The sequence below is a fragment of the Parambassis ranga genome, chromosome 17, assembly GCF_900634625.1.
Source record: "Parambassis ranga chromosome 17, fParRan2.1, whole genome shotgun sequence".
Lineage (NCBI taxonomy): Eukaryota > Metazoa > Chordata > Actinopteri > Ambassidae > Parambassis > Parambassis ranga.
Window position 1 is genome coordinate 4,273,883 of NC_041037.1, and position 26,327 is coordinate 4,300,209.

The following is a 26,327-nucleotide window of genomic DNA, read 5'->3' on the forward strand; positions in this document are numbered from 1 at the left end:
CCGCGACCGCAGTTTCCTGCTTGATGACATTGTTAGCATACAACTAGCTAGCTTGCCAAGCAGGTCTAGCTAGTGAATAAAGTAGGACAATGACAACATGAATGATTAATACCGCCATTTTTGGTCAACTAAATCTAAAAATGTTTATACCAAACTATATGTCTGGCTGTTTGGGTGTGTTAGCTTACCTGCTCTGTGCAGATTTATGTTCATTTCCTGCTGTGAGAAGCTAAAAGCTGCTTCATCTGCATCCAGCTGTTAACAGAGAACAACATGTATGGAAATTATTATGTTGTTTAACTAGTCTTTACTCTAACTGGAGACTGTGGGGTTTCACTTACCAAACTTTCAGCCTCCACAGCAGCTGGCACACATTCCAGCTCAGGTTTAGTTTTAAAGCTAAACTAGAGAACTTTTTATCTATTATTTGTTTAATGTTTTATTGTTTAGACAAGGTCACCTTTCAGTAACATCTCCTGAATAAATAAAATCAATAAACCTCCATTTGCTTTGGTGACAGAAACTGTTTTATCTCAGAAATCAGATTAATACGTCTATACTGTGCAGCTGTCCCATACATGTCTAGGAAGAGTTCAGATTGAGGTCATATATTTAAAAATCAACACATGCTTGTGACATTCAGGACACTAAAACGTAGATTGGAAGTGATCCCTGCAGGTTTTATGTCTGTGCTGGTTTATGCAGCTGTGCCTCATTTCAGTGGCGATTGTGTGCAACCCGAGAAATGGAACAAAGGAACCTGGACAAATCAGATGCCATTACTATAAACATTAAAGCCAGTGAGCCAGTCAATACATTTTTGATAAACAGTAATGATTGTTGCGAAATCTAACAAAAGGTCTCCAGGCTTTTTGAAAGAGCTCCAACAAAAGAAATAATGGATGCCTTTTGATAAGAAGAACACACCTTGCATGCATGAAACCACACAAACAATAGACTGCTAGTCACTGTTTCCATTTGGCGTAAAGTTTTGTGAGTTTTTCTCATTCCACAACTAATGTCACTGAGACATCCAATCATCTGACAACATGACTGTGCGAACAGTCCAAACAGAGCCGCTGACTGCTTTCAGTTCTGATTAAATAAACAGACATGAGGTCATTGACGGCGCCCTCTTCCATAAATACATCCTGTTTCCAGCTGGCTGGCATTTTATTGATGAAAAATGATCAGGTAGTTATATTTTAACAGCCAAATATAAAAAACCTGTCGTTCAGGTGCTGATGTGTCATCGTCAGAGCCACTTTAATAACAACTTTAAAAAGATAAGTCTGTGATGACACCGTCTTCTGATCAACAGCGTCTTTGTGAAGGTGACGGGCAAGTTTTCAAAGCTAGATACTAGTTTATTTCATCATATGTTACTTTAAAATGAAAGCTATAAAATTCTTCTATTATTTTGTAATAGTGGAAGTATTATTATTATTATTATTATTAGAGGTATATGATAGAGCTGCTATAAATTATATTTTAGGGAGTAAACACAAACAGATTCACATTCCACTGGTGGCATTTCAAAAGTAAATTCAATTCAATCAATTATTATCAATTATTTATATAGTCGGGCGTGTAGAGGAGGAAGAAGAAGAGGTAGACAGGAGGAGAGAGGAACAAACATGCAATAAACATCATATCATCATCATTACAAACGAAAATAAATGACAAACATGACAGGTTGTTATCATTGTAATGCTGAAAGCTGATGTATTGATATGTATTTTGGCTGATAATGCTGTTCAAGTTAATTATACTAGCACTACATAGAAAAGCAGCATAGGCAGATGTTGACAGCAGACACTGGGTTTGTCAGAGGGCTGGAATGCAGGTCAGGGTGCATTCATAATAAAGTAAATAACAAAAGTGAAACTGTGACTGCAACAGTACTTGTACACACCTAGTGTGGCTCTCTGGCGCCCCCCCTGTGTTTGCTTTATGCTTTAAATATATGTGGCATCCGTCCTCCTGTGTATCATGTGTGCTGTGTTTAGGGACCAATGGAAAAGAGACGCACAAAGATGTATAAATGTATTTGTTTTATAAGAAACCTGCACCGTAGATAAGTGTTTCCCCCCCATATAAAAATACATGGATGGATACATACAATACAATACAATGGATCATGAATTTTTGAGACATTTCAGTCTGCAGCAAAGTGGAGGATTGACCAGCAGATGTACATAATGATGGATTTTTGTTATTGAGGGGAGTGGAGGTAATTTCTTTGACGTGCGTTCCTTTAGGAGAGGCCGCTTACCTCTATGTGTTTTCTTTGAATTTGGCCTTCTGGACAATTTAGAAACAAAAAAACTGAAGCAGTCTTTGGGGTCTGAAACCATAACCCACAAACTGCAGTTCTTCAAATGTCCCATGGACAATCAGTCTAAGATTGAGTTAGTCCTCAGAGACAATGTCTACATACAACTTTTAAAGTAGATGAAGTGGCCATCAGCCCTTCTGTTTGTAACACTCATTAATGTGCACACACAGCCCTCACCAGTGGTGGAGGAAGTACTGAAGCCTGGTACTTCTACTAAGTAAAAGTAGAAGTGCTACATCCACAATCCTACTTAAGTCAAAGTCTTAAGTACTTTTAAATGTACTTAATGGTGGTGCCATTTTGATAAAGAAAACAGATGTGGCTCCTGTTAATACTTCGGCCACTTCCTGCCAGCTGCTCTTCTCTTTGAGGCCCAAACAGATTGCTCTGCTATATCCACCAATTATTTTTTGGGCCCTCTAAATTCAAACAGATCTTTGAAATACGCCCCCTGGTGGCTCACCTCAGAAGAAGGCTGTCTCTGGATTCATGTTCAATGGTCAGCTTAGCTGCACAGGTGACAGTCTAGTCTACTGTTATCATTGGACCTGATTGGTTTAAACTTCAGAGACAGCAACACAATCCATATTTTTGTGTAGATCAAGGCAAAATTGAGCAAATCTGTATTCATAAAATTTAACGAGCAACAACAAGCATTGTAGAAATGTAGTAAAGTAAAGGTCTGAAGTATGTACTACTTTTTTACTCAAGTAAAGTATAAACATGTAAAGACTTACTTGAGTAGATTAAGTTAGTAACATCCCACCACTGCCTCTCACTGAATAACTACTGCAGGAAATTAAAACCATGATGTCTGTCAGGCAGCGTCGGCAGTGTTTAAAGTTAGATGTAGCGTCTATCTTCCAGGCGAGCGGCGGTGTGAGGTCAGGATCCTCGGCAGCTGTGTTCATGCTCTGTGTCACTTTGCTTTCACTCGCTGTCCTTCCTTCGACTCACTCCATCTTCCCTCCTCTTCGCCCCGCTCTCCCCTTTCTCCACCTCACCTCCTGCTCTCTCAAACTGCCTCCTTGCACTCTGCACCCTGCTCCCTCCTCGGTCATCACGTCCTCTCCTGTAGTGACTCTTCATAGATTCCTCCCTGAAGCTCCCTTCTTGTTGACGCAGACCTGTTTTTGCAGGGGCTTCATCCTTGGTTTGCCTCTCTGTTCTCTTTCAGTCCTGCTGCTATGCCTCCACACACACTGCCTGGTTATTTGCATATTTCCGCTCAGGTTTCAGCCCACCTTTCATCTCCCCTGCTGCTCCGACTCCTTTGACTTTCCCTCTCAGTTTTCACCTTCTCACTGTGGGTTTTTACACTCCTGTTGTCTTGTTTGGAATCTTCTGATCTGCTCTTAACTTCTTCCTTATTTTTCTCCTTTTCTGTTGTTTGATTTGGTCCAGCATCTTCCTTCATCTTGTCTTGAGGACTCTCATGTTTCTCCTCTCCTGCTGTTATTCTGTTCTCAGTTTCTTTGTCTTTTTTGCCTCCTTTCTGTTCCTTTAAAACTTCCTGTTTTGCAGTTTTGACACTTTTTATCTCCTGTTTCTGCTCCTTTTTCGTGCCATGTCCTTCATCCTTTTCCATCTTTACACCACTTTCCTCCACCTTCTCTTTCTTCTTCTTTTCCTCCGACTCCTCTTTTTCCTTTATATTCTTCTCCTCTTTTTTCTCATTGATTTTTTTCTTCTCCATCTCTTTACTTTTTTTCTTCTCTTCCTCAACTTTCTTGTCCAGTGTCTCCTCCAGGAGGTCCAGCTCCTGCTCCAGCTCGGCCAGCTTCTTTGGATCAGACTCCAAGTCATCTTCAACCTCCACCTCCACCTCCTCAATCTCCTCATACTCCTCCACCTCAATGCCATCCATGGTCTTCTGAAGCTGTGTCTTCACTTTGTTCAGCTCCAGGAGGCCATCTTGAAGGTCCTTGCACACTTCTCTAATTTTGCAGGCAAATTTGGTTTTGGCACCCTTGTGGAGCTCGTGGGAGTTTTTGGCGAGGAAGAAGACATCCAGAGCCAGGAAGAGCGCCGACATGACGCCTGTGGTGACGCTGATAGCTTTGGCAGCCTTAGCAGCGCCACCGGCAGCGCCTAAAAGCTGCACTGTGCTGATGAGCTTGTGGGTGTTGATCATCAGAGCTTTTCCGGCACGGCCGCCCTCCTTCACCACATGCTTAATGTTGTGGTTCAGAGCTTTTTTGGCAGCACTTTGAGAGTATTTTTCAAAATCCCACTTCTGCAGGGTGTCCAGACCTTCCTACATCAGACAGAGAGACAAGAACGCACGGTCAGTACTACTTTATTGTTCACAATTTCTTGGACAATTCTTATTTACTAAATAGGTTTCCCTTAAAAAACATAGCATAGCTCTAGTGGTGAATACTACAGAAAGTAAATATATGTACAATAAAATATAATTTCATTTATACATTTTGTTGTAATGGATTCATTGATGTCCTGTATTTTAGGTCAGCTAATGACAGTCTTTTGCTCACCTGCACAAACTCCAAACACTCTCTGATGTCTTTGATTTCCTCCTGGTAGCCTTGGATCATCTTCTCCACCTTCTTCCGGTCCAGGTTGGAGTGAACTGTGTCTGTGATATTTGCTGTCGCAGACGTGATGCTGCCTGCTGTCGCCACACTGATCCCCACCGCCGTGACAATAATAGAGGCACCGAAAGTGAAAGGTGCCAGAATGAGCCCGGTGATTGTGGTCACGCTGCCTGCGACGCTGGCCACGCCTCCGCCCACAGCGACCGTCACCGTCTTCTTGTGGAAGTGATCTGCAGCATCAGCCAGAGCCACAAGCTCCAGGATGCGGTGCTGCAAGGACGCCCCCTGCTGGTTGAAGAGACGCACGAAAAGGCGAGCGGCCATGTAAACACGATCAGCCACCTGCTCCACCACCCTGGAGATAGACACGGGAACTGTCACCGCTATAAATTGTCATTAAATATTATTATATGAGAAGAAACTAAACTTACATATCCTCATCCTCAACCTGGAAATTGGACACCTCGTTCCACTCTGTCCAACCTGGCAACCAGCCGCACAAACAATCAGAAGACTCATAAAACCATTTATATAAGTTTATATTAATGTTCACACTAACCTGCGACAGTGTACCACCACTCCATCAGCTCATCACTCTCCTGAAAAAATAAGCAGCTCATTTTAATGAGAATTTTCTCCTGCACTGTTATTTACCTTAAAACACACGACATCAAACAGACCTGCTCAGCTTGAGCTGGGTTGTCTCCAGTTGGATATGCTGCTATCTCCACAGGCTGCAGAAAGAAAGGTCAGAGAGGTGCACAGAACAGCAGCCAGTCAGTGGTGTTAACCCTGTACATGTTTTATTTGTGAAGCACATTCAAATATTTTCCCTGTCTGATGCTGACCTGTGCTGCTCTCAGCTCCTGCAGCTCCACAGTCTCCTCAACGACAGGCATCTTATCTGAACTCTGTCCAGGAAAAACAAAACATTAGCAGTCACCAATTCTGCATGCAAATTAAATCAAGTGGGAAAAAAAAATCAACAATATTTATAAATACAGAGACAACATCAGACATGGTACATACCTGTGATTGATTAATTTTGGGAATTCCGGGAAGAGTTTTCTTCACTCGAAATGACACGACCTGTGGAGGAGAAGGAATTAGGTGTAGCCAAATTAAGACTGCATATGTAAAAATTAAACCTTTTTATGGGATGAGATGCCTTAAGCAGACATTTTTTTAAATTGTTTATAAAGTAAACATCTTACTCGTCTTCTCTTCTTTATGGTGCTCCTGCGTCTCAGACTGCCTCCCTGGGGGGGCTCCAAGTCCTCACTTTCCTGCAACAGAAATAATCAGAGTTTGTTTAACAGCAGCACAGTCTCATGTCCCAGCTGTGAGTGGAGCTGCTCTCAGTGATTCTGTTCATACCTGCTGCTCCACAGTTGTGGGCGTCCTCCTGAACATCCCAGCAAACTCGTCTTTTTTCCCCTGTTAAAAAAATAAAGCATTTATACGTTTATAATACAGTTACATATTTACAGTGCCAAAAGACAAGCCACAGATTTAGCTCTGAATGAGGAACTGTCCCTTTAAGACAGACAAAGAGCACCGATGCAGTCTGTAGACCCACCTTGGTTGTGCTGGTAGCTTCAGACAGATTGTTACTGGCTGACAAGTCACCACAAAGATTGAAAAGATCATAGATGTTCTTTGCAGTCTCTAATGTTTCAGGTGCCTTCTTAAACTCTTACCTTCTCAATTTCTGCAAGGTTGTCCCAGCTGGCTGACAGTTCCTGTGAGTCACTGAGGGGATCCTGAAAGAAAAAAGAAAGAAGCATTGGACAAAAAACACTTTGAAGATACTCTACTACTGTGAGGACATGCAGGGAGGACCATCACAGCAAAAAGAAAAGTAGAAAAGGAGTAAAATATGTACACTCAGTTTAAAGCCTTATCTTACCTGAGCAGCCACAGAGCGTGGAGCTGGTTTGGGAGACTTTCTAAAGATCCCTGCTAGTCCTCCAGAATTCTCCTGAAACAAATAAAATGTTCACTCAATAATGATCAATAATAATGACACAGACTGTGACTCTTGGAGAACCTCTGTACCTTTGCTGTGCTTGATTCCAACAGATTTTGACAGCTGCTGGATAATTTCTTGCCCTCGGCTGCGTTTGATTCCTGTACACATGTAACAAGAAGTATATCACCAACAATCATAAATCTTCAGAGTTTATGTGAGGGTGAAAACGGCACCTCATCTGCTGGTTTCTGAGTTTTCTTAAACATCTCGCTGAAGATAGTTTTCTCCTAAACACAGAACACAGAGGCAATCAAATTTAAAAATCAATTAATTTAAAAAAACTAAAAATGTCCTACTGTTAGATCATTTTCAGTCCCACACAGGTATTGATTAATCATTTATTTATTATAAAATTATGATTTAAATGACTTTTACTGACAAAAACCCTGCAGCATGTTTACAATCTGTTTTACAGTCCTGACATCGTTTCAGTCACCTTGGTGTCGCTGCGTTCAGACAAACTTTCGTCACTTGGGAACAGCTCCTTCTGAGAGTCTTTGTCCTAATCAATAAGGAAATGAATGAATTTTAAGTGTCTATAACAACAACAGTCTTCAGAGAATATGAGGTTAACTCACCTCTGCAGCCTCTTCATCTCCAGAAGCTTTGGGTGTTTTCTTCTTAAGTCCACTGAACAGCCGACTTTTCTCCTGACAATGACAAAAAAAAAAATCATGATTGTGTTGAACAGTTTGTTGAATGTGCGCTGCAGTGAAGCTGAGAGCTTGTGATACATTCACAACTAGTCTTTTTGCTATAGAAGAAGTGAGAAGAGGTGAGAGGAGGCAAAGCTTTACAGGATGAACTGTTATTATCCACAGTGTAAAGCTGGAGTTTCATTGGCAGATTTGACGTTTTTTTGTTGTTGTTGGGACACTGACCTCATCAAACATGTTGTCAATGCTGGCTGATCTATCAAATATTCCAGTCAGGCCTCCCTTTTTCTGCTGAAACACACACACAAACACTTTACTATTTCCTTCTTACAGTGTATATTTATGTAATGCACTGCATAAGACAGACCTTTGTACTTGCAGCCTCAGACAGACTGTCACTGCTGCCTGGAACATCTATCTGTGCAGACAGACAAACATACAGGATTAAATCAGCTGCCTGAATGCTGTGGGGTTACACCATTTCCTCAAAATACAGACATGAAACTACACCTGGCAAGTCACCTCTTAATCATCGTTTCACAGGAAACCATGACATACAATGATGGGAAGCTAACATGTACACACACAACCCTGAAGCTGACTCACTGGACAGAATTCAGTCAGTCTGTGGGGTAATTTGTTCCACCCGTGCTTCTCATGACATCACAAAATGTCTTCTATATAGCTGCAATCTGAAGCAGAGCATTCTGGGTGTTGTAGGATTTTAAATGTTTTTTTAACAGCCAGGGAGCAGCAGAGCCCTTCAAATGTCCACAGCTGCTACATAATGATTAAACACGTGTTTGAGTAGCTGTTACCTCTCTGGCTGTTTCTGGAGTTCCTCTAAGGAGTCCACTAAAACTGCCTTTCTCCTACAGACAAAACAGAAAAGCAAATATTTTAGTTTAATAATAATAATCTTCCGCCTGTAAGATATCAAACATGTTACATGTTCAGACGTGTGTTCACCTTGTCACTGCTGGCAGAGAGCTCCCCGTGCAAAGGCCCTGCGCCCTTGGTTTCTGCATTTTTTCCCTTTTCTGAACCGGCTTCCTCTGCACTGGGATCAGGACTCGGCTCTCTGCTGGCCTGAGATTAAAAGTCAACAATATGACAAAGTTGATTTAATCTGGTTTCACTGTGCTGAGTCGGCCCTGTAGAAAAATGCTATTTACTGTAACTCTGAGTTCACCTTCTGCCTTTGAGGGCAGATTTCCTGTAATCTAAATGTTAAAAATTAACCACACTGGCAGCATAGGCTACCATCCTGTTGCCATGGTGATTAAATCCTAACTACAGAATATGTAAGCCAGTTTTGTGATACCAGACAAACCCAAAGTTAAGCCCAAGCCAGACAGCCCAGCCCAGGGAACACACAAAAAAAAATTCAGATTGCAACCACGATATTAATGTAGATGATAAAACATGTATGACCAGCAGAGGTTGAAAACTCCAAGATAGCCAGAGCCACCACCAGCAGAAAACACCAAGGCAGACGGTGCCTCGTACCTTTGGTGACAACTTGAATTGCAACTCTTTCATTACTCCCTTCAGAACACCCTGCCAACCACAGTCACATGTCGCAAACCGGATGACAACATTAACAGGGGAACACACACACGAACACACACATAGCGGTTTGCTTCTAGGAGCCTGTTTGTCTGCGATGTCATGTTTTGACAACACTGGGATCTTAAAACATTATATACATTATATACATGGGTAGCCACAGGCAAACTAGTTCACATCAATTTAAGATCCAAAGTGGATTCATGGACACACCCACAGTACTGTGTGTCTGAATGGACACTCATATTACACATACAAGGTTTGCTTGTCTTATTCTTTGACACAATACAACGGCAAGCACCTCACTGATAATCTTTAAAAGATTTTTACATGTATTAAATAAGCTAGTAGCTAAATTGACAGTACAGTAGAAGAGGGACCAGCGGTAAACTGGGCTGTGACATCATAATCATTTGACCATTCTATAGTTTGTTTATAAGGTTACAATGATTACAAAGGTATATTTGTACAGAATATCACTCAAAGAACATGTAAATATATATCTAATATCTATGATTGTGACCCCAGTCATATCTCTAATAAGCCTCTCCTCAGGTGTTTACAATTGAGACAATTAACCCTCATGCGTTGTTCGGGACATTTTTGTCCTCTGAGAGAAATTTTTCTGTTTATTTTGGCCATAACTTTGTCAATATGTGGACAAATTGAATCATTTTTCCTCAATAAGCTTAATTTTACATAAATTTTGTTAATATGATTTTAAAATTTTTCATAGGTCAACGGTACACTGTGGGCAAATTTTACCCCCTAATGTGTTGTTCGGGGACAAAAACGTCCCCTAACTTTAACGGTTTTAAAAATATATTAGATAAATATTTTTTTGAAATTTTTTTGCATAGACCTTTTAATTAACTTCAGTTCTAATCAACAGTAGTGAAAAAATCATTTTCCCCCAGGATTTTAACCCTTTAATCACCAATTTTATAAGGGGTGGTGCTGAAAATTGAAAAAAAAACACACAAAATGGCTCATTTTTAATAGAAAAGGTGAATGTGGACTGGATTCTTTTTAACCTTTATTATAGTCTTGGTCATGTCAAACATCAGTAAAAAAATTGACTTGATTGCATTATTAGTTTTTGCACAGCACTGGATTTTCTTTTTTTCTCCCATTTTGTCCCATAGACTTACATTATAAACACACTTTTTTTGACTGCACAGCCATGGCACTAAATAATCATGCATTCTTGATTGTTGGTGGTTTACCCTGTTGGTAGGAGGTAACATTTGTGATTTTTACAGTTAACAACTTAATTACCATATTAACCCTTTACCTGCAGGCCTGTGCTCATGTACTGTAGTTTCTGGCTTAAGTATATGGAGTTATAGGGAGTATTTTAGCACATAATTGTGTGTCTACACACTGTGTGTGTATGTTAGAGAGGAAGAGAGCCATTTGCACACTGTCAGGGAAGGAAAGTCAGGAAAATAAAGTTACTAAGTAAGTGAAGTGTACCTAATTCAGACGTACAACGGCAATGCATAAGCATGTAAAATGAAAACATCCAGGAGTTCTGGCGTCTGAAGTTGTGGATGGGTAAAATAGCTGTTTTTTTTTTTTTTTAGCTTTCGGAAAACACGTCCTCCAGTAGAGTGACTTTACTTTTAGGTTAGTGTCTCAGTTGAGATCACTGAATTATTCTAAGTGAAGTCTAAGTGCCCTTTTTCCATGGTGTGTTGCGCTCCACACGACCATACGTACATGTGCATGTTACTAAATAGACACCATAGATAGATAACTTGATAACATAATAAATAATCATTGACTAACCAAATCTAATCTACAGTTTAGTCCCCTACTAAAATTAGTATTAAAAGTAGTTTAGTAAAGTAAAGTAAAGTAAATTTGTTGCAGCCCTAAAAGTAAGTGCCGGGCCCTTTGATGCTGAGAGGTTCAGACTAAACAAAACAAAAACACTAGTGGACTTGCATGCATCCTCCTGGTCATTTAATGGTGACAAGAGCAGCAAGCAGCATGAAGAGAGGATTCACCTGTGCATGAGTGAAGGATTCACTTGTGAACGAATGAAGGATTCGCTTGTGAACAAGTGACGGATCTACTTGTGCAGCCTTCACAGCTTCACAGCCTGGCCCTTCATAGAGCCAGGCTGCACAATCATTTCCAGAGATTGTGCACAAGTGAATCCTCTCTTCATGTTGCTTTCTGCTCTTCTCACCATCAAATGACCACAAGGTCACATGTAAGACCACTTGCCTTTTTGTTTTGTTTAGTCTGCACCTGTAGACATCAAAGGGCCACACGTGCATAGCAACACTTTCTTTGTTTTTGTTTACTATGAAGACTCTGTGGTTGTGTGTACTCACAGACAACAAGATCAGTGTGCAAATGGCTCTCTTCCTCTCTAACATACACACACAGTGTGTAGACACACAATTATGTGCTAAAATACTCCCTATAACTCCATATACAAGCCAGAAACTACACTACATGAGCACAGGCCTGCAGGTAAAGGGTTAATATGGTAATTAAGTTGTTAACTGTAAAAATCACAAATGTTACCTCCTACCAACAGGGTAAACCACCAACAATCAAGAATGCATGATTATGTAGTGCCATGGCTGTGCAGTCAAAAAAAGTGTGTTTATAATGTAAGTCTATGGGACAAAATGGGAGAAAAAAAGAAAATCCAGTGCTGTGCAAAAACTAATAATGCAATAAAGTCAATTTTTTTACTGATGTTTGACATGACCAAGACTGTAATAAAGGTTCAAAAGAATCCAGTCCACATTCACCTTTTCTATTAAAAATGAGCCATTTTGTGTGTTTTTTTTTTCAATTTTCAGCACCACCCCTTATAAAATTGGTGATTAAAGGGTTAAAATCCTGGGGGAAAATGATTTTTTCACTACTGTTGATTAGAACTGAAGTTAATTAAAAGGTCTATGCAAAAAAATTTCAAAAAAATATTTATCTAATATATTTTTAAAACCGTTAAAGTTAGGGGACGTTTTTGTCCCCGAACAACACATTAGGGAGAAAAAAAGAAAATCCAGTGCTGTGCAAAAACTAATAATGCAATCAAGTCAATTTTTTTACTGATGTTTGACATGACCAAGACTGTAATAAAGGTTCAAAAGAATCCAGTCCACATTCACCTTTTCTATTAAAAATGAGCCATTTTGTGTGTTTTTTTTTCAATTTTCAGCACCACCCCTTATAAAATTGGTGATTAAAGGGTTAAAATCCTGGGGGAAAATGATTTTTTCACTACTGTTGATTAGAACTGAAGTTAATGAAAAGGTCTATGCAAAAAAAATTCAAAAATATATTTATCTAATATATTTTTAAAACCGTTAAAGTTAGGGGACGTTTTTGTCCCCGAACAACACATTAGGGTAGTGTTTGCGAACAATGCATGAGGGTTAAGCTGCAGTTAACGACTGCTACGCTAACACAACCCTATACAATGCAGACATGCACACAGCTGTGATGCTTACAGTGAACGTAGGTGTTTTCTCTTTTTGGCTTCGACGAAACATTCCAGCTGTGACTGACTGATTAGAATAAAACGACAAGCGGAAAAAAACAAGACATTACATATATTCTGTTTATAGAATAGAATAGAATAGAAGTACTTAATTCATCCCAAGCTGGGAAATGTTGCTGTCGGAGCTGTCATTCTTTTTACCTGCGGCTGTACTACCTGTTTAAAATCTGGCTCATCTCTGGGAAGCTCAGCATCCTCTGGTTGTTCAGTGTCTTTGGAGCTCTGTAGAGGAAGAGGAAGGCATTGAATCGACTGTTCATAGAAACAAACTGAGAAAAAAACCAAGGAGGAAGGTGGCCCTTCATTGTGTATGTGTGTACCTCTGTGTCCTCGGCCCCGACCCTTCGCCGCTGGCTATATCTGGTCGGAGTGTTAAGTTCCTGTAATAATAACAAAAGGCGATGAAAAGGAGAAGAAAAAAGGCCAGAGTAGCTTTGTCTCATTTTGTGTCACATTTCCATTTGTCTGATATAGAAAAAAGTTCTTTACAGATCCTGTATCAGCCCTTCTCCACCTTGTATTTATATCCATCAGCTACTTCCAGATCTAATAAACACCATCAAATACCTCATTGTTTGTTGCTGCTCGCTTTGTTCTGTATTGTGTATGACTCAGCTCCTGCACAGAAAACACAACGCTTTAAAAAGTTGAGTCAAACCTTTTGTCGTTCTGCAGCAGATTTTATTGTTCATGTCAGACTTACAGCATCCGCTGGGCGAGCAGGAACCACAGGAGCTGGTTTCTCAGGATCATTTCTTTTTATCTGTAAACAAAGTAATATTTTAATGTATGTTACTTTGATATATGTTAATAAGAGGGTTGAGTTAATCACACTACCTCTGCAGGAGGAGCTTTGGGCTGAAGAGAGTATAGAAGAGAACAACAGACACAGAAAGCTCTGAGTGTATCTTGTGTTAAAAAACATCACATGGAACTACACGGTTAGTGGTGAACATATACTGCGTGGCTTCATATGTTTAAGTTCTTATTGTGTGGTGCATTCAGTGTGTTTTTGTGTGTGTTAGCTCTGAATATTCTCACTGGTTTTGTTTTTTTCTTGACGTCTGGCTTCATCATACATGCTTCCATCCTGCCTGCTGGAGCAACACACAAAGATCAACAGGTAAACAGGAGCCGTCACAGTTTTGTGAGACAATCACCACTTAGAGTGCCTCTTAAAAAAAAAATAACAACATATAAAAGCACAACTTTGAATGGAATGCAAATTAGAATATATAATATAGTTACTTTGTTGTCTTTTCTTATCAATTTCATGCAATCTGTATAGCTGTTTAAACTTCAGCTTAGTTTTTTCTTATGTAGTGCATATTTTGTGCAATTTATTAAGATTTTCTTTATTAATCCCCATGAGGAAATTAGGTAATTATTGATATGCTTTGCATCTGTGAGGAGCTGCAGCATTTCCTTTGTGCACATTCCACTGCACAACATAATGCTTGAAGTCACATATTTCTGCATGAAGTCTCCTTTTTCTGAGTATTTTGTTGTTGATTGAGTGCACACGGGACTAGTCTCTGGTATTATTAAAGCTGGACCACTGGCATGGGAGGAAACAAGCGTTTGTTTTAGCATGAAGACATTCTGCTAGATAAAAGTCTTATAATAGTCAATAAGCAGAGAGAAAGTGGAATAAAACAGTCACACAGAACTTTAAGTAAAAGACTTTCAGCAAACCAAGATATTTATAATAGTCTGTCTGTTCCAATGAGTTGACATAATAACAATAAATCAGATTCAGGCATTAACTTTGTTAGTAGACTGTTGTTTATAAAACATATAAAGCTCCTAACAGCAGTTTGTCACATTTATACGTTCATATAAGGTCAATAACGCTCATTAAAATAGAACTTTAATGAGAGGATATGACTTATTTTTTTTAGACTCATGCTAACACAACCTACCCCTATATATGTACTGAAACTGACAGTGAGTGAGTACAGTGTCAGTTCTGCGCTTAGCTTCTATGCTAAAAACTTTTGGCTAGCTAGCAAACAGTGAAACAAATAAATAAATCTGCATTTTTGACAGGCCGTGAATTATAAAATACCGACGTCTACAAACGTCTTCTAAATACCGTTAAAGTGTCAGTTTCACTTACCGGAAACATGAACTCACTTCAGAGTCGCTGCACGGCTGCTTCACGGTCAGGACATTCCCATTAACAAAAACATCGGCAGGCACGGTGCGTTCAGGAGCCCCGCAACAAGCTCCGAAATTACACCTTCAGATTCAACCTACTCCACAGGTGCTTCTGTTTTGTTTTTTTGCAACGTAAAGTAAAATAAAATAAAAAGATTTTGTAATAATTATGATATTTGGTCATAAAAAGACAATTTAACTTTTAAAGGTATTAGGGTCTTAAGAATTCCTGTAAAATAACAGTAAAGCACAGGCAGCACATTACCGTTATATTACAGTACTCAGAAACTACTGTAAGGAACTCTCTGAAGGAAACAACAGCAAACCCTTCAAACAAGTCAGTCTATGTATATATATATATATTCAGTAGCCGCATGGCGTTTTGCACTGATGGATGAAGGATGTAGTGTTTGTCCACTTGAATAAAGACTGACAGTAAATGTAAACGTTTATAGAGCCTTTAATTTTACATTCATCATACACAGACAGAATATTGCACACAATAGGAATCATCAATTCTAACAAGGCTGAAAATAAAAAATAGATAGAAACAGACCTGAGTGGACACAAGGAGAGCTTTAAAGTGCAGACTACATATTCAAAGTAAATTAATTCCAGTCATCTAACGAGGCACTGTTCAATAAAACCCTTAATCTGAGTGGAAACATGATCAAAATCTTCTGTGTGCTAATCCAAACCATTTTGTCCTCAAAAAGGACACTAATGTGAGTTACTAAAACGTTTCCACTCAGTAATGTAAGGTGTTATCCGAACAGAAACAACAGATAAAGCTAACATTAGCTTACCAACATGACCAGTTTAGATCAAGGAGGGTTAGATTGTGCTGTAGCTGAGAACATTTTGTACCATAACATTATAAATAGGCTTAAAAAAATCAGACTAAATTAAGAAATAATCTTAGGTTAGCTTCAGATACACCCACTCATCCTCAACAACTCCTCTGCCCTCGAAAAACCTTTGACTTCCTGTTTGTGCAGTTAATTATTTTAATCCATAGCCAAACACATGAATGTTATTTTGGCAGCTAGCAGAACTGACCCAGGTTATTTTTCACCAGTTTTATCCTCATATTTGTTCTTTTTGTATAGAAATGTGCTACCATTATTTAAATCATCAAGCCGACCACAACTGTCTTACATGATATTTGACCCATAACCAGGCAAAAGTGGTTTCACCACAGCACCCAAAACTACATAAACTAATAGTACACCGCATCATAATGTATTTTTAAATAATAAAGGCACTACATAATCTCTACAGCTGGTCAGAAAATGTTTCAGTTTTGCAATATGAAATATAAGTATACAGTTACATCTAGAAAATACTTACTATGCCTAAGTTTCACCATGGCGGTTACATACAGTAGCACATCTGCAATATTTACCACAATCTTCACTTCCTATCAGTGTCGTGTGAGATTTTAAAGAAGTCAGTTCTTGATGTTTTACTTTCTGTTTCATCAGAGGTGTGGTGCCATACTCCTGTATTTTGACCTTGGCACCATGTTGGCACCAAACACTTTAGCTGACACTGTCTCACCCTTTAAACCTGTAGGTTTGTTGTTCTTTGTCAGATATACTCCCGGTTTTTAATGTCCTTTTTGATGGCTTTTTTTAATGTGTTCGATTTCATCTTTCTTGGCGCTGTCCACAGGTTCTTTACTGTTGTACGTGTTGTTTTGTGGCATGGCGGACTGCAGCTCCTCTCGGATGCTGTTCAGCTCCACTAACCCGTCGTGCAGCTGCATGGACACCTCCCTGATTTTAGCAGCAAACTCTGACTTGGCCCCTTTCTTCAGTTCTTTGGAGTCTTTGGCCACAAAGTAGATGTCCATACCTACAAAGAGTCCGGTGAGCACACCGGTGGCCATGCTGGCGATCTGCACCGCTCTGGCCGCCGTGCTTCCCGCCACATTGGTGATCTGCATCACACGCATGATCTCATTGGCGTTGGTGAGGATGGCCTTCCCCGCCATCGCGCCATCCTCATAGAAACTAGTACTGAGGACTGGGAAGTCCTGGTTGTAGGCGTGGTTCTTCATCTTGATGAGGTCGAACCTGCGCAGGTTCTCGATCCCCTGTTTGATGAACTTCAGGCATTTGTTGAGGTCGCCCATCTTCTCCTGATAGTCCTCTACAATCTTCTCCACCTTCTTACGGTCCATTGAGTTGTTGACCTGGTTGGAGATGCCAGCACCTGCCGATGTCAAACCGCCTGCTGTAGCGATGCCCAGGCCTACCGCTGTCACAATCAATGAGGTTCCCATGGTGACCGGAGCCAAAGCAAGGCCAGCGATGGTGGCAACACCCCCGATTGCACTGGTAGAGCCGCCAGTGATCTGAGCGATCTTTGTGTTCTTGTTGAACTTGTCCAGGGCGTCTGCGATGCTGTTGAGGTTGATGACGTGCTGCCAGAGGCTCTCAGCGCGCTCTAAGAACAGTTTGTTGAAGACACGGATCCCCTTCTGCACTTTATCTGCTGTCACAGCAAATGCCCTGCGAGGAGAAAGTGGAGGGTCAGTCCGAACAGGAATGTACGTCTATCCTAAAAGGCCCTTTTAATCTTATTTTTCCACAGAAGTGCAGACAGGTGAGGATTTATATCTCTAAGTTTTGAAATATTAAAGGAGGCAAGTACATTTTTTACAAGCTTTGAATCTATCTCACCATAAAAAAAACTGCTGGGAGTTTCTCAGAATTAGTGGTTAAACACTGCTTCACTGCTTCTGCAAATTGATTTTTTCCTGTCTGATTCATCAATGGAAGACAATTTACATGAACATTTGTCAAAACTTATGCCACACAAAAAACTCTTTGTCTACATGCTTAAAATACCACAAAAATTTACTAAAAGTTTACTTACTTGGCCTCTTCTTTTTCTGTCATGTCTTCATCTTGTGGCGTGTCCTCCCATTCTGATCAAATAAAAATAAAGAATTCTTCATCATGTTCGCAGCCCTAAGGGTCTAAAAGTGTAAATGTGGTCACCTAATTACACCCATATACATTCAGGGATTTGTTATTGTCATTATTGTCAGGTGTGTGTTTGATGGGGTGTCCACATACTTAAAAATATTTATTTCCTGCCTCAAACTAAATTCATTTGCAACTTACGCTCCACTGTGTTCCACCAATCCATGAGATCTTCCACATCCTGAAAGACACCATTTGCCACAGATGTCATATTTATGGATATCAAAGCACACACAGTATAAAGATTCTGACATGTTTTACTGACCTGACCGTCTTCAGGCTCTGCAGGAGCGACACGCAAGTCCTCCAGCTGGTCAAACAACGACCTCTTTGCTCCTTCATTCTGAAACAACAGAACACTTTAATGTTTAAAAATCTGTATATGTATGTATATTTGTTTTTTACCTGGGTCAGTATCACAGCTGAAGTGTATGTAAAACTAATCAGGGAAACACACAAAGAGCACAAATTCAAATCAACTTATCACATTCCCCAGTTTGACTTTGTACACAGATTATGACCGTGTGAAGGAGGAGGAAGTTATCTGGCTTCTTTCTGCTGTTTTTGCAGAAGTAAAAGGAGCAAAAATCTTCCATGGGCTCACTGAGAAAAGGAAGCGAAGAACCAAGTCTGGGAATGATGCAGTAATATCTGGTCTCATCACCACGTTCAGAAACTTTTATTAGCCTGATAAAACTGAGGTTATTGTCTTTGGCCCCGAACATCTGAGAACTAGAACAGCTGTTAACATTTTCTCTTGATGGCATTACTTCATCTTTGATCAGCTTGTCGTTCATCCTTCATGTTAAACAGGTCTCCGCCTTCTCTCTCCTCCTCTCATCAGGCCGACCTATGATCCATTCTTTTACGTCACTAACTGTGTGTCCAGTCTTCTTCGTAGTTTTGTGTGTCTCTCTCTCTCTGTGGGCCTCTATCCGTCCAGATCAGCCTGCTGACCTGCATAATAAAGGTGCTATATAAATAAAATAAAATTGAATGCACAAACACTGTGCGGTGGTGCAGGGATGGGTTTTATGTCACCAGAGAAAGAGGGGGAAAAACCAAACACAAACACTTGCTGATGGAAAAGCCTTCCTTGGGAGCAGAGTAGACACCCTGCAGACAAATTCTATAAGGAGGTGTTCACACTCGGAAAAAAACACATCTGGATTGATCTGGATGCGGCCGAATCCTGCTTAAGCCACATTTTTTTCCCCAGTGTGAACGGGGTATAAGTGACTGGAAGAAAGAGGGTGGAGGAGGGGAGGGGCAGGTGACTCAACCAGACCTTTTGTAATCCTGAACCACAGTGACACACCATGTTCAATCTGCCACACAAACTGATGCAGACTGTGTGAGAAAAAAGTTAGCAGTGCTTTTTAAGTTGAAAATGTGTGTGTGTGAGAAAAGCAGCTGCACAGAAACAGACAGGTTGTTGTTGTTGTACCTCTGCTGTGTTGCCTGCTGCCTCATCTTCTGGTTGCCTCTGCCTGACTTTGGCCTGAAAACAATGAACACGACCAAACCAATAAAGCAATCAATACTGAGGTGTTAAAACATTAAGTCGCCTTACAAGTAGAAGGAAGACATAACTAGGTCAGGATGTGCTTGGAATTTAAGTAATGCGAACATGGCAGGGCGGCAAGTACACAGTTAGCAAGGGGGGGAAACAGACACAGGTCTAAGCGAAGAAAGATACAGTCTGTAGTTTCCAACCTAGACTCTGAGGAGCTCCAAGAGCATCCAAAGATGTTAGAAATTAGATACATATCCATCTACAGGTGACCCCACATAGCTAAATATATTCAGATATATTCATATAGCAAACTTAGTAAAACCAGTAATTTGATTTAAGTGAGGGAGATCTAAACATTTGCCTGTGACCCTCGACTGTGAGTATGATTGATGCAGTACAGTGTTTAGATGGGCTGGGGTGCTATGTAACCCTTTTACATTACCACCTATTAATGAGCTCGAATAGCACAAAATAAGAAACACTGAATGTCTGAAATGGGCGGATGACTGCTGTTGCTACCTGACAGTAACAGTAGTATCAGGTGAGTGTGGTTCAGTCCACTCCCACAGACACGCTTGTACAAGCCACATATTTGAATGTTACCTTCACCCGAGGCATGAAGGGGTTGTGTTTTTTGGGTTTCTTGACTTTGGTCTAAAACAAACAAACAAAAAACAGGATGTTGTTGTGTACTTAAATGTTGTATCAGAATGTTCATGTTTATCAGGAAACAGTCTAAAGGAATGTATGTGAAAGACCTCGTCTGTGTTGTGCTTCTCCTCTTCTTTTTTCTCCTCTTTGGATGAAAACTCCTCATCTTCTTTCAGCACTTCATCAGCACATGCAGCCTTAATTAGAAAAAAAATATCACAATCAAACCAAATAATAGCCTGCCATCTTATAGGGGAATGAATGAATGATACACACTATAACCCAGCTGGCTGTAATGTACCTTGGGTGCAGGACGGGGCATAAATGGATTTGCGTGCTTGTGTTTTTTCACCTTGTCCTGTATTTGGAAAAAAACGCAGTAAAAATGAGAAAAACAGGAAAAACAACATTTCATTCCAGCCATTACTGATGATGCCATGTGACTAGTGATAAACATGAGGCCTGTGGGCAGCTCACATGTTTTGGATCTTTGGTTTAACGGTGTAGAGGAGCAGATAAAAAATAACTACTCTCACATAAAAACCAGGAGAACAGTGAATCAATGATTACAGGTCAACTTACAGCTCTGCTCTCTGGAGGTTTTATCTTGTCCTCATCGTTGGCTGCAGCAGATTCTCCTTCTTTGACGTCTTCATCTTCTGGCAGAATCTGGAGCAAATCAAACTGTTTAATTTGTTGCTGTGTCACAGAAGTAGCATCATTCAGTCTCATACATAACACAGCAGACTCAAACTGGGTTTAAAGAGCTAAAGAGTACAGTTTTAAATGTTTGCATGTTAGGGTTGATGGATGACTGCAGCAGTGTGCCATAACAGGCTGCTGGCCAAATAGGAAATCCTCCAAAGGCCAGACTGTCTACAAAGCTCACACCTTTGATCTGTGAAACCATCCTTCAAAGGCTGCAGGCCCTGAGGTGAAGCTAAGCTAAGGATATAAAATGAAAACAACAATTCTGAAGGCAAAACATCCCAAAACCTGCCAATAAGTTAGACACATGTTTGTTTGTGTTGATGCCACAGCTGTCCATTATAACCAGTATCTAATATTCAACAGCTAGTAATTAACCAAAGCCCCTTATGACAGTTATAAATAATATTAGTACCATATGCACCTGCTGGTTGTTCTTCTGCTTTTTCTGACCATGTTTCACTCCTCTGTTCATCTCCTGAAATCAAAATACAGAAGTTTTCCAAACCACAGGGACTCTAAAAAACAGCTTTGATGCATGTCAGCTTAGAAAAAAAAACTGCCATAACTCCATGAACACAGGCAGCCTCACCTCCTCTAAAGGCCGGGCAGGAATGACCGGAGTCTCTGCAGGGAACGCGTCCTTCTTATATAAGAGTGGTTGAGTTATAATTATTTATTAAATGCCATAGTGGCTGCAGTCATATTATTTTCTTACAGGCAAACACTGGAGACACATTTATCATCTGTAAATCTGAGAACTTTACCTTATTTTGCTCTGTTCTTCCTGCAGCGTGTGTCGCTGTCCCCTTCATCTCCTAGAAAAAGATTAAACGTCAAAACAGTCTCACAAAGACCACAAGTGTCCGAGCGCTGCTTACACATGCATACAAACCTCTTCAGTTTGTCTGGGTGGAACCAGTGGTGTTTCACTTCCTTCCTTCTTTTCTTGCTGGATCATGTTACTTCTGACCTGTGAAGGACGCACAGACACACACAGAGTCACCGGAGCAGCAGGACGGGGAGGTTCTGACGGATGTGGTTGAGGTAAGGAAGAGGAGGAGAATGAGGAGAGGGGGAATGTTGGACAGACGTTGATCAGCTCTGTGCATGTGTGTTTGGTCACTGATGACTCACGAGCAAAGCAATAAATAGACTGACCGGTTTTAGATTCTCTTCCACTTGTTTGTCAGTCTTCTGCGGTGCGTCTGTGTCTTCAATGTCTTTCTGAAAAGAGGATAAATATTACTCTTTTAAACTAAAAACCGTTCTGTGTTTAAAGCTCATTATCAGTGTTTTTCTAAAGGTCTGGCCTAACCTTGTATGACTCCTGCTTTCTTGGACCTCATCTATTTTTTTAACTCCTTAACCTTGATGTCAAGTGCACACCTGTATAGTGTCCCTGAAGGTGTCACCTGAATAAAAATAACCAGTAAAATCCCAAATAATTTAAGTCAATTGCATCGAAAGTGGAAGGAAGCGATCAGGACTGCTCGCAGGTCACTTGAGACTGAGATTTAGCAACTTTCTTTTTAAACAGATCCCTGAAGATTCCTCCTTTCTCCTGACATATTAACACCAAGCTAGCATTAAGTATGATGTATTCATTTGCTGTTAGACCTGCTGTTGTTGATGGCAATGGAAGATTTTAAATGAAAAGATTCCCACTGCTGCCTGTGACCTCGCCGTCTGCAGACAAATCACCCTGAAGGGTTCAAACTAGTGTAACCAATTACTATTATAAGACACATCTCCCGATATAAAGTGCAGCATTTCTCACACACTGAAAATCCTGACGGACTCCTGAAAGAAAAATAATGCTATAAAACTACAGACTGACGCATCACATGACTTTGTGTTTGTTTACATCTCTTTAGAATTGACAATAAAACTGCTGAAGATCAACATGCTTCAAGACTAACCTTGGTGTTGCTGTTCACAGGAAGGTTGCCGGTGCTGCCTGAGAGCTCGCCGGGTTCAGACAAATCCTCCTGAAGGCAAGAAATAAAAGTTCTTAACCAACAAATATTCATGTCAGCACAGGTAAAAGAGAGAGACAAGAGAGAAGCACAACATCTACCTGAGATTGTGTCTTTGCTGCAGAGGGCTTTGTGCTGAACATACCTCCTGACTCCTTGAAGTAAAAAAAATCACTTCAGGTCGATAGTGGAAGAGGATTTTTACTAAAACAGTAGCAGTGTTTATTTTGAAACTGTTACAGCTGTCTGTTGAGTAGGCAGTGATTCAGTGCGTCACACATTAGCCAGCACATCTTTCAAAAAGCTGACACGTGCAGGTTCCAGACACACAAAGACAAACACTGTCCATTCAGTGAGTCAAGCTGAATGCAGCTACTGTTTCACTTCAGGGCTTAGTATCATAACATTGGTACAAATCAATACTTTACTATCTAATACAGCTAGTATACATCAGCTGTGTTTATACACTTAACTATTTATAATCATTTAACACTTCCTGCTGCACATGTAGTGACGTGATTCTGATGTGACTCACCTTAGTGTTCTGTACAAAGAGGATTATAATACATAATCAAACATATAATACATTTCTACATTCAGGCAGTTCTGTCTGTAGTTTTATCATCCAGGTCATCTTTTACTGGGTGGGGCTACATTTTACAGAAGATAGTGTTTCACCTGCGAGGGCCTCCAGGCGTGTCCGGGCGTGGGAGATCGTTTCATTATCCCACCCAACAATCCTGATTCATCCTAAAGAGAAAACAACAGGTTCAGTTTCAAAGTTTTGGGTAACACATTCACGATGGAAAGTCACAAATACCCCTCACCTCTGATGGCTTGTTGTCTGTTAAGCTGTCACTACTGGTAGGCAGTGGAGGGTCTTGTAATGACAGAGACCTGTTAACACAATACACTAAACTGCCACATGCGCTTTGTTTTCCTGTGACCTTAGGTGACCTCTGGCTACACATGTGGTCTACATAGGATCATGTTAATGAGAAATTTTTAACATCAACATCATCAACAAACCTGTGGCTTCGTCTTTGGCAGATATGTATGTCTTCTTAAACATTCCTTTTAAAACTCCTCCTTTGAAGGTTTACCATTGGCTGATAAACTGTCCTGTAATACCAACACAAAGAGTTACTGCCATGTGTCTATTTATAAATCAATTTATCAATTTATTTAAGTACTGCATTTAAAATAATTATAGTTATCAGAAAACTGTCATCACCTCTGCTTGGGCTGATGGTTCTGTAGATTTGGAGGACCTCTTGAACATCCAACCGAATAATGTTGCTTTTTGGTGAAAAAGAGGAGACAAATATGTCAGACATGATGTGAGCCTGCAGCTTAAAAGAAGCTGCTCAGCTGTAATATCAAGGATGCTGCTATTTATTTATTTATATATCAAGTCTGGACTTGACGCTGGTGTCATGTCTGGACTTGAAAAGTTGATAACAGTAAATTAAGAGTGATTCATATGTTAATATATGATGGAGCGGCCCCGTCACCATCTACCTACGACTCTGCCTGAGCATTTGGGAGGTCCCCGTCACATAATAGCTCATAACCATGTGGCTTCTAGTGGAGCTATGTGAGAAATTTATGAACAATATTGCACAAGAAAAAGGTCACATACCAGAGAACACTCTGGCTAGATTAAAATTGGTGTGAATCACTTCCCAGTTGAAAGACACAGAAGTAGCTATTACACTTACTCTACCTAATATAAACAGTGATTTCTTGTTTTGCAACACTTTTTAAATATGAGTCTCTGCATTTACAGAGCTAGGACATGTGTAGCATGCGTAATTTTTTCAGCTTATTTAGACTTGAGGTTGCAAGCAGCACGGTTCCTGGTTTAATTCTGACTGGGCCCTTTCTGTGTGGAGTTTGCACATTCTCCCTGCGTGGGTTTTCTCTGGGTACTCCGGTGACCTATTCAGGGTGTTCCCTGCCTCTCACCCGTATCTATCCACGCACTGCAGGACAAGCCAGGTTCAGATGATGGATGGATGGACTAGAGGTTGTTCAATCAGTCAGACTGGCATTTATTTGACGGCTTTGATGTGCTATAACAAAGTAATTAAACTACACTTCACGTGATTAAAAGACACAACTGCAGCAACAGAGACAGCTATAGCTATTGCTACACTTATAGTGCTAGTGCAATTGTTTAAATGTATGTTATGAGCACCCCATGTGAAAGTTAATTGCAACTAGAAAAGGGCATTTCCTGAAGAAAATGCAAGTTTGATTGCTGCAGCTGAAGCATTGTTTTGAATGCTGATGTGAAGGATTGCTCTGAATTGCTGGAGAATCAGAGCAAGTCAGAGCTTTGTATGCCTCTGTGTGTCAGCCTGTCACCATGGTAACAGCAGAGGAGACCTCAAAAACCACTCCAACTTTGAGAGCCTGGCGTGTGGAAATGATTTGGAATTAGAAAATTCTAAATACAAGTTTGATAGAGCAGCATCTCGTGAGCGTTTTAAGACTAAAATGGAGTCTGTAGCTTGAAATTTGTGATACATTTGGCAGATGACCATCGTTGAAGGGCTCTCTCATAGACTCCCATGTTAAAAATGACACAGAAATTGCTTAATAGTTGAAAAATTATAATTTTTGGAAAAAAAACTTGAAGTTGACCCAGAATGTCCTCTATGAGATGAACATTTTGATAGTTGAATGGCTGAAATCGGTCAATGTATGCTAAAGATACGCTGCGCCAAAAAACGTACTGAAGAATAAAAAAGAAGAAGAAGAAAGAGGGTGAAGAACAATAGTTTGATTGCCTAGCAAGGGCAATCAAACTAATTAAACCATTTTCTTTTACAGTGTCAGACTTAAAGAATAAAATGGTCAAAATAGGTTGTGGGGGCCCCTGGTGCATTTCTGCCCCGGTGCAACCTAGCGGACTAATCCGGCCATGTTCAGTTGAAAGCGGTTTAACCTCATTTGTGTTGTTTATAAGTCAACGCCGCTGCGTTGTAGTAACGGATAAAATGTGGATATGTTCACATACTAATGAAGAATGATGTGTTTGTATTTAGAGTGTTTGAGTCGGCACAGATTGAGGAAGACGTTGGGAAGGTCAACAGTGAAGTTAGCTAAAGTTTCTCACAGCGACGCCTCCTCATTCCCACTCCAAATCCAAATCCAGGTTAACGTCAAACGGCGAATTACATTTCTGTGTCGTGAACAAATTTATTTTATTAAAATACAGACCGTTCTTTTCATCTAAATTGTAACAGTTAACTCACCATTTAAGCTAGCGGCGCTGTCCTTGCGTAGTGTACCGTTTCTACGTTTGTAAACCGAGATTAGCGCATAAAAATAAATATTAAAAAAAAGTTATAAAAGTCCTCAGTCAGAGTTCGTTTGTTCTCCCCGTGCTGACAATGTCGCTTGTTTTCACTCAGTGAGCTGCCGTGTAGTTCAAGATCCACCCTGCTCGGTTAACAACAAAAAAATGTTTCAGTCTAGATACTTCCCACAGATCTGAGCTGCCGTGAAGTAGACACTTCAGATATCAAGGTGGTGGCGGATCACCTACTAAATTGAAGATCTACCTGGTGCTGCGTTCAGGTGCTGCTCAGAAAGTCCGGAGTATGTACTGTTATTTGGCCATCAAAAAAATC

At 40.3% G+C, this 26,327-nt stretch overlaps 2 protein-coding genes across 15 annotated transcripts; both read right to left on the reverse strand.

Annotated features, from left to right (window-relative positions):
* Positions 1 to 177: 177 nt before the first annotated feature.
* LOC114449332 (uncharacterized) lies at positions 178 to 14,893 on the reverse strand. Of its 8 annotated transcripts, none has more exons than XM_028426905.1 (28): positions 14,799 to 14,893; positions 13,721 to 13,776; positions 13,517 to 13,537; positions 13,383 to 13,442; positions 13,247 to 13,297; positions 13,000 to 13,059; positions 12,836 to 12,901; positions 12,630 to 12,686; positions 9,091 to 9,141; positions 8,551 to 8,670; positions 8,400 to 8,453; positions 7,949 to 7,999; positions 7,807 to 7,872; positions 7,504 to 7,575; positions 7,362 to 7,427; positions 7,099 to 7,152; positions 6,952 to 7,023; positions 6,803 to 6,874; positions 6,594 to 6,656; positions 6,271 to 6,330; positions 6,108 to 6,179; positions 5,923 to 5,982; positions 5,742 to 5,804; positions 5,574 to 5,627; positions 5,453 to 5,492; positions 5,325 to 5,376; positions 4,834 to 5,248; positions 178 to 4,595 (listed from the first exon to the last, which is right to left on the reverse strand). In XM_028426905.1, exons 2-28 carry the CDS (start codon positions 13,766 to 13,768, stop codon positions 3,567 to 3,569), a joined length of 2,949 nt encoding a protein of 982 aa, XP_028282706.1. In that variant the 5' UTR covers positions 13,769 to 13,776; positions 14,799 to 14,893; the 3' UTR covers positions 178 to 3,566. The 8 variants fall into 8 exon arrangements, with proteins under 8 accessions (XP_028282706.1, XP_028282705.1, XP_028282703.1 ...); XM_028426904.1 differs by having other exon boundaries at positions 7,807 to 7,869; positions 12,821 to 12,901; XM_028426902.1 differs by having other exon boundaries at positions 12,821 to 12,901.
* Positions 14,894 to 15,281: 388 nt separating this feature from the next.
* On the reverse strand, positions 15,282 to 26,172 carry apol1 (apolipoprotein L, 1). Of its 7 annotated transcripts, none has more exons than XM_028428090.1 (21): positions 25,950 to 26,172; positions 23,921 to 23,985; positions 23,716 to 23,808; positions 23,514 to 23,566; positions 23,365 to 23,436; positions 22,788 to 22,841; positions 22,630 to 22,698; positions 21,869 to 21,934; positions 21,603 to 21,680; positions 21,475 to 21,525; positions 21,300 to 21,350; positions 21,132 to 21,185; positions 20,582 to 20,668; positions 20,301 to 20,357; positions 20,107 to 20,196; positions 19,952 to 20,002; positions 19,280 to 19,333; positions 18,098 to 18,175; positions 17,974 to 18,013; positions 17,723 to 17,774; positions 15,282 to 17,355 (listed from the first exon to the last, which is right to left on the reverse strand). In XM_028428090.1, exons 3-21 carry the CDS (start codon positions 23,756 to 23,758, stop codon positions 16,449 to 16,451), a joined length of 2,007 nt encoding a protein of 668 aa, XP_028283891.1. In that variant the 5' UTR covers positions 23,759 to 23,808; positions 23,921 to 23,985; positions 25,950 to 26,172; the 3' UTR covers positions 15,282 to 16,448. The 7 variants fall into 7 exon arrangements, with proteins under 7 accessions (XP_028283891.1, XP_028283889.1, XP_028283890.1 ...); XM_028428088.1 differs by having other exon boundaries at positions 21,123 to 21,185; XM_028428089.1 differs by having other exon boundaries at positions 21,300 to 21,353.
* Positions 26,173 to 26,327: the final 155 nt, after the last annotated feature.